Genomic DNA, 8023 nt, shown 5'->3' with positions numbered 1-8023 from the left:
CCAACAAAAAGGAGACAAACAGTCATAATGGCTGCAGTGTTCATTGGAACTAGCCTCAGAGAGTGCCAATTAAGAACGCATCGGATTAAGTCCCATATTGATGCTTTTAAGAGATCTACTGTAAATAAATCTCTAATGGTCAAATTGTTGGAATGAAACCATTACTGTTTTCCGTAACACATAATAAACTGTCATTCATGATGCTTATTACTGTATATTATAAATGTTATAACATTTGTGTCTGGTAGGGAGTTGTGGCTTACACCCTTTTTGATACAAGTGTCCTGTTGGACAGATCTACTGCAAAACATTCAAGGCAAGTATTGATTTGATGAGATTATAATTGAATCCTGAAATCATCTAATTTACTGAAATGTGTTTATTGCATGCATCACATTATTAATAATGCTATGTAGCACATAATTCTCTTTAGGTACAGCATTATAAAAATGGTTGTTAATGCTTGAATATAAACACTGGCTGCTGTAAGCTGAGTTGACAGTAGGTCCAGCAACAAAGGTCACATTTTCCAACAATGACCTCACAGAATACATTGAAAACAACAATTTCCAGGTCTGGATTTTAGATTTGCTCAGTTTGAAAAAGCTCTGTTTTTTTCCACGTGATGTATGACTTCACCAGTTTCTCTAATGCCTTAAATCCCTCAGTGGAAAACACCTTTTATTGTGGTTACATACGATCCCATCTGTTGTAAATGTTCCCCTATTTTCTCTCCCTCTGTTCCTCCCTCTCTGTTGTCCCTTTCTAACTGTCTTACACTCCCCCACCCCTCGCCCGTCTGGTGGGATTGTCAATCCATTTTGGAGGTATAAAACCACTGCTGGGGGTGGAGACAACCATAGCTTGCTGTGTGATACTGAAGGACTCTTGCAAAAACACTGCTGCTCACAACCGTGTGGTTGCCTCTCTGTTGTCACTTAAAACAACAGAACTGACTTTGGATTTTTAGATTTTTAACCTTCCATCATGTGTAAAGGACTTGCAACACTGCCTGCGACATGCTTGAAAAGGTAAGTGCAATATTCCTTGAACAACAGGTGGATAAAAACATTAATTCGGGAAAAAATAAAGACAGAAAGAGAAAAAATTAAAACATTGTTTTTGAATATGATGTGTGTACATGTAAAAAATGAAAGAGCTGTTATTTTACAGCAGCAACTCAAAATCTCAATTTAAACGTGGAAAAAGAGGAACTAGCTGACAAGCTGTTAACCACTTGTTTACATAGATAAAGGAAGTCTGTGCGCAGATATCACTAATGGAAACACACTGACATTTTCTGAAATGCATTTTGCTCACGGTCCTCTCGTTCTGCCTCTCCACAGTGCCAAAGACATCAAGCACAAAATAAGCTTCTTACTCCAGAAGCCTGAACCTCAAGCAGCAGATCAGAAGCAGATGAAAGAAAAATCAACCACAGCTGCTGCAAAAAGGTTAGAGGAACAAGCCTCTCTCAGCTGAATTTGCTGTTTAAAAGATGTGTTCTATGCGCTAAGTCGCACATTGAGCCTCCTTCGAAAGAGATAATTTTTATGATGAAAACTAAATCCAAGCCTGCCACAAATGCTGCCTTAAAAAGTATATTGTGTTTCCAATCTGAAGGAGTTGAAACTGCTTAAAAATGTGATGGCGGTGTCTGTTTGAGATCAGTCTCCTTCAGACTGATGCAGAGCTAAATTAAGTTTATTTTTGACTTTAAACTCAGTGACTAGCGCCTAACACGGTACAGATAAGAAAATCCTGGCTCGTGCTTCAATTCAAGTTGCAGACCCTTAATATTGATGTGCCTCTAAATGAATGACTGAAACTCGCAGGACATCTCTGTTATCTGAGGCTTGTTGGGAAAGAGATAGGGAGGTGATTAGAAAATAGATGGATGGATCTTTCCACGTAGAAGATGAGCTCACTTTGACGCAATAGGCTGAAGAACCATTTCATTTCATGGAAAATAAATGATTTAGTACTTTTTTTAAATATATTGGACCAGTGGTATAGCCAGTGCCTCCTGTAATTGGACATAGATGTGATGACTTGTGTGGCTAACAGTCATTAAGCTTTTATAGTTGATAAATGCTGCATAAATTCTGAAATAGAATTATGTTACCGAAGAGCCAACCCATCTATCAGATTTCTCTACACTTCCAGAGCACGTCTTCCCACAGGAAGCCTGTTATTGTTCTTTATGAGAACGTTTGCATTGACCCTGCTCACATTGACCTTTGCTTTTTAGCAGCATCCCGAGACAGCTATGGATGATCAATATTCAGTTTTCCTGCTAAAATTGCACAGCAGCAATATCAATCACTATGCACAACACAAAGACTCGATGGCGCTTATATAACCTTGTACATAATGCAAATTATGATTCTAAATGCTGATTATATATTGGTCTTTTATAACTGAAAATGATCATTTTACTATAGTCCGGGCTTGCTGCTGTCAGATGATGTGCGTTGGCATGATTTGATTTGCTGTCATTTTGATAATTGCATTTTTGCGACTGGGATTTGAATGTGTCGTTCTATTTACAGCAAAAGATATCTCATACAGATATCTTTGTTTTGCTATGTTGTTAAGAGATGTTTGGTGGCTACTTCACCTTTTTGGAGAAAGCACTACAAAAAGACTAGATTAGAGATAAGGTGAAAATGTCCATATGTACTTTATGTAAAAATGTTTTGCTGTGCAACCTTACTTAAAATGGCATTGATCGTTTGTGTTTTAGGGTGCCTAATACAGCTGAGGTGGAGAAATGGAAGGAGTCTTTCAGCCATGTGCTGAACAGTGAAGGTAAGTGTTACATTAGTTTCACTCATAAAAGACTGGATCTGAATCAGAACAAGTCAGATGAGGCTTTTAATCCAAAGCTAGCTGGAGGAACTTCTGACTTTGGCATCCCAATATTAATAATGCCATCAGCTGTCCGACAGAAGCTTCACTCATTTGTTCTCAACAAAATGTGCCTGTGGCTTTATATATTTAATCATTTTCATGTAGTACAATACAGTTGCAATCATGGGAAATACTGGCTTTAGCATATCACTCTAAGGGTTGACAGTAAGGCTTTGCTAATCCCAAAAGAGATGCTGAAAATCAAGCTGCAGCGTAGCAGATGGTTGGGTTTGGCTAATTAAGTATCATCACTGTGCTCATTACTGCTGTTAAAAGAAAGTTAAGGGGACTTGGCTGGGACACACAAACACGCAAATGGAGCGCACACACACACACACACACACACACACACACACACACACACACACACACACACACACACACACTCAAGCACTTTCCAGCACATTCTCATGCTCTAGCTTTTGCTACGTGTCACGAGGCACTACTAGAGGGCCTCTCAGGGCGTGCTGACCAGTGTAGAGTGTGCACGTGTGTGTGTGTGTCTCTGCGTGTGTCTCTGTGTGTGTGTGGATGCATAAGACCTCTGAGAATCATATTGTCTGCGTGTGCATGGGGAGCAACGGCCTTGCAGAAACCAGCGGAGTTCTGACCTGCATCTTTCCATGACCTCCAACATAGTTATGGCTTCCTTCTGCTGTCCCTATTACATCTGTCAGCTGCTACTGCTCCTTCATTTGTTTAACATATTAAGACCTCAAAGGTCTCCTCAAACTCTTCTTGTAGTCATGTTAGACATGTGAGACAAGATGTAGCTTTTTAATATAAAGTAAATCAGTGGCGTGTTCGTGTCATGCTACAAAGCAATGTAAAACTAGAGTCCAGCACTTGGACACGCTGCCAAAAAATAAGGCTGGTAAAATTCTTACCCAGCACTCAGAACTTATGTATTCATGATTCATTTTTTTCTGGCAACTAATGTGCAGTTGGGAGCTGATTTAAACTCCTATTGGGGAGGTGGCATAATTTTTGACTAAGTCTGGGCAGGTTCTCCTACCTGAAATTGGACTGCTCTAGCTAATTCTGCTGCATTATTCATCAGGCAGCCAGCCAAATTAGAAAATTTAGACTGGCTTTGATGAGTGCAAAGGCTGCCACACCATTATATTAGAGCATTTATTACACTCTGGTGAGGCTTATTCATTTTGCTTCAATAACACACTGCTTTATCTTTTTGGCAATGCTTTACAATGACGACAATGTTTAAACTGAGACTTAATTAAACTTTGGAAAAGACTTATTTCACAATAAAAGAATAGTCTTTACTAATCATTTGTAGTGTTAAAATGTATGTTTATATAATTAAATTGCGCTGTGCCACAATTCTGACCAAAATTGTATCTAAACCTAAGAGAAAAAAAAAACAAGGAAAGAAGAATTACACAATCGCCATGTCACTGGCCTACTTACATGTGCATGTGTGTTACAAAGGTTATCTGTGAACATGATCTTGATGGGTACTGGGAAGTTCCAGCTGGTTTGCAAAAAATTTACCAACTAGTAAACAACATTACTAATTGTAATGTTATTAATTAATAGTTTATTAATAACGAATATATATTAACTAAAGTTATTAAGTTAAATAAATGAATAAATGGACTATGTGGCTGTTGAGTACAGTATGATCAAAAGAGACACATTTTTCTTTCTGTGTTTAGTGGGCCGCACAGTCTTCACCAGCTTCCTAAAGTCGGAGTTCAGTGAGGAAAACATGGACTTCTGGATGGCTTGTGAGGACTACACGAAGACTGCACCTACCAAGCTAGCAACCAGAGCCAAGCAGATCTACCAGAAATATATTGGTGCAGATGCTCTTAATGAGGTAATCACAACAAATGACAAACAAAATCAATTTGATTAATAAGAGTAAAATCCTTCAACATAAAAAGAAGATTACTTGCTGTGTAGGTAAAATATGACTCACCACACCCCAATACTATACCTGAACATTTACCTTCAAGTAAAAAAATAGTCCACCTTTACTTTAAGATATCTTTCTACTTTTTTCACGTCTTCATTTTGTTGATAAGCCCATGTGTTTCTCCTGCCTCGCATCAGCAATGATCTCTATTACCAAAAACAGTTGCTGTTTCTCTGTGGCAGCTTAAAAGTTTAGGCTCTTGATAAGTGAATACATTACATCAGTACGTTTCACTTTTCTTTCGTTCTGTGACCTTTTAGGTAAACTTAGATGCAGCGACAAGAGAAAAAACAAGACAGAACGTCGAGAACGCCTGCCCTTCTTGTTTTGATGATGCCCAGAAGATGATCTACACACTGATGGAGAAAGACTCCTATAGGCGGTTTCTCAAATCCAAACTGATCCAGGATCTGTGCCAACAACAGAGTAACGCTGCTCAGGAGAAGAAAGAGAAGAGAAGCTATGACATGGCTGACAGCAGTCAGGTGTTAGCTGGTGGTGCTTAGTCAGGACGAAAGAAGGAAAAGCTTGAAGGAGGTGCCAAAGATCGACAGTCAGTTAGGGCTCACACTGGGAATGATAGGTTTGCTGGGGTGTCCGGGGTTTCTAGATAAGGAAGGAAGAATGGTTTTGAAGATGTCTGATGAAGGTTCATGTGAGGTCGTTTTTTTTCTTCTGTTTTTGATACTTGCTCTTTATTTCTGGGCTTATGTGGTCACTCTTGTAAATATTTATATATTTCCCATTTCTGCATTCATCAGGTGAAATGTTCTACAGACTGATTGAATGTTTATAAATGTAAATACATCATTGCATTGTGACATTTTCCTTCTGGATTCTTTGCAAAACACAATCTGATCTAGAAGCTGTGACCAGGTTATCTTGATACTTAGAACAGAAAACTATTGAAAGCTACCTCCAGCCAACAGACACGAAAACTGGTGCCACTGGAACATTTTCACAATGGAGCGGCACAGATTACTAGTTTAGCTATGTACAGACCTGAATATTTAAATTAATACATCAAGCACTTTTTAAAATAATGCCCCAATTCCCTTGTGTATAGGAGTAGAGTCTCCAAGTTTAAATGTTGTACAATTTTATACAGTCATAAATGTAAAGTAATAATTGACCCTGGTACAGCTGGAACAACAATAAAGTAGCACGTATACTGTAGTGATTGGCTTTGCAGTTAGTTTTAGGTTTAGGGTCACAGATTGGTTATTTTCCATCATGTTGACTTATGGCCTCACAATGTAGTGGTAATGGAAAAAAAGCTTTATATAGTCATTTGAAGTTCCAACTCACTATTTAATACCATATGTTTGTACAACAGCCCATGGTTGACACTGATGTCTGTTTATTCACGTGAGTAAAACCCGGTGTATATCTCAACACTTTATCATGGTAACAACTGCCTCTGCTGTTTAAACATCCTGACATGATCTCTGCACTGTGAAAACACCGACTGACTAGTTCTCGTGGGAATTTTAGGCATTTGTTAATATTAGTAGAAGTAGTAATTGTCATGGAGTCATGACACAGTTATGTTAAACGGAGTAGGATATTTTTTTAAAGAAAACCACCTTACCAAATTTTTGGTGGCCACACATTCTACAATGTCTTATCTAAATGTATACTGTGATGATAAAAAACTACATATTATATGTAAAAGAACACGTGTCTTTGTCCTATTTCTGTATACTCCCAAATGTGCTTAATGATGAAAATCTGTGGTTGTATTTACATTTTTGTTTTTTGCGAGCTTTGGTGATGTCACTCGTGGAAAGTGTTGTGGAGTTGTACTAGCTTGCAGATGCTCTTTTAAAATGTAAAGCTGAGAGAAGGTGGCAGTCAAAATAATAGCTGTCCTCTGTACCTACTAGCTGATTAACACAAGTGGTGAAATTCTCCTGTAACTATAGGTAACAAGATATGAAGTAAATAAATGTGGCATGAACAGTATGTTTGTGTGTGACATGTTGGAGGATAAGCTCAAACACACTTCTTTGTTACACAGTTACACTTCTTATGACGCATCAACCATCAAACATATTGTGCCATATTAACAAGTGGATCACCAAGGACATGAGGATCGATTGATTATTAAAATGACATAATTTCAATTAATGCGATTTAATATTATTTCAGATTTATAGATACAGTTCCAATTCACAATAATTCTCAAAAGGCATTTAATGATATAAGGTAAAAACTCAAATATATAAGAAAAACCCAACAATCAGATGATCCCCCCTGCAACTATGTGGAGGAAGAAGTACTTAGAAAATCATCATATAAATGTAAGTTCATTTATGCTATTTTACTGAATCAAAAAAAAAAAAAACATCTTAAAGGAAATTTTAATGAAGAGCAATGATTAAATTAATGTTTAAATAAAAATTGTGTTATGCAGCATTGGTTTTAAACTTGACTGATAACATTTTATTTCATGTAGTGATCAACACACGTTGATGCCAGTTGACTCTTTTTGTTGTGATGTCTAAAAGAACGTTTCCATGACCTCATCACATCTGTCCCTTCATAATCAGACAGTAATCATCTATAATCAGCAGGGAAAAGGTGGTCTCTTCTATATCTAGCATTGATTGCGTAACGTCTGCAGATTATAGATGATTATCAGAGGGTAACGTTATTATCGAATAATTACCAGAGAACATTTCACACATAGGAAAGACGGGTTTCATCAGGATTCGATCATTTTGTTATGAAAGCATAATTTATAGAGGTGTTTAATACACTGTTAATAATTTACTAAACAGTTTAAATTTTAAACTTCAAAACTTACAAGAAGCTAAAAATAACCTTCAGAGCTCAAGCTCCACTTTTCATACACTGGACCAACTTTTTGTTTGGATGTGCCTCATTGAAGTGAACAGTGTTTACAGCATCTGTGTTCATACCCACTGCATAAAGATGCCTATTTAAGGGGAACATATCTGAGCAACTACACAGTAAATAACTAATCAAATCTAATCTGGGAATCTAACTCATACAGACAAGGAGACGGCAAACATGCATAAATATTTGCTTTTGGGAAATTCTGTCTGCCTGCTTTGCTGCTTAGTAAGAGCACAAAAATAGAATATAAAGTGCCTTGATTCTTTAATAGAGGCAGAATCTCTAAAAATATTTGAATTAATACTTAAA

The 8023-nt window shown here is 37.4% G+C and overlaps 1 protein-coding gene across 1 annotated transcript; it reads left to right on the top strand.

Annotated features, from left to right (window-relative positions):
- The first annotated feature begins 840 nt into the window (after nt 1-840).
- Nucleotides 841-6817, top strand: rgs4 (regulator of G protein signaling 4). Its single transcript, XM_005940276.3, has 5 exons — nt 841-1031; nt 1347-1454; nt 2747-2811; nt 4590-4753; nt 5113-6817. The coding sequence occupies exons 1-5, from the start codon at nt 988-990 to the stop codon at nt 5356-5358; spliced, it is 627 nt and encodes a 208-aa protein (XP_005940338.1). The 5' UTR covers nt 841-987; the 3' UTR covers nt 5359-6817.
- The last annotated feature ends 1206 nt before the right edge of the window (nt 6818-8023 follow it).

The sequence above is a fragment of the Haplochromis burtoni genome, unplaced genomic scaffold (assembly GCF_018398535.1).
Source record: "Haplochromis burtoni strain Fernald_Lab_line unplaced genomic scaffold, NCSU_Asbu1 Contig_99, whole genome shotgun sequence".
In the NCBI taxonomy this organism is placed as follows: Eukaryota; Metazoa; Chordata; class Actinopteri; order Cichliformes; family Cichlidae; genus Haplochromis; species Haplochromis burtoni.
The sequence above is the reverse complement of the archived record's forward strand: the minus strand, read 5'-3'. Positions and strand labels throughout refer to the sequence as shown.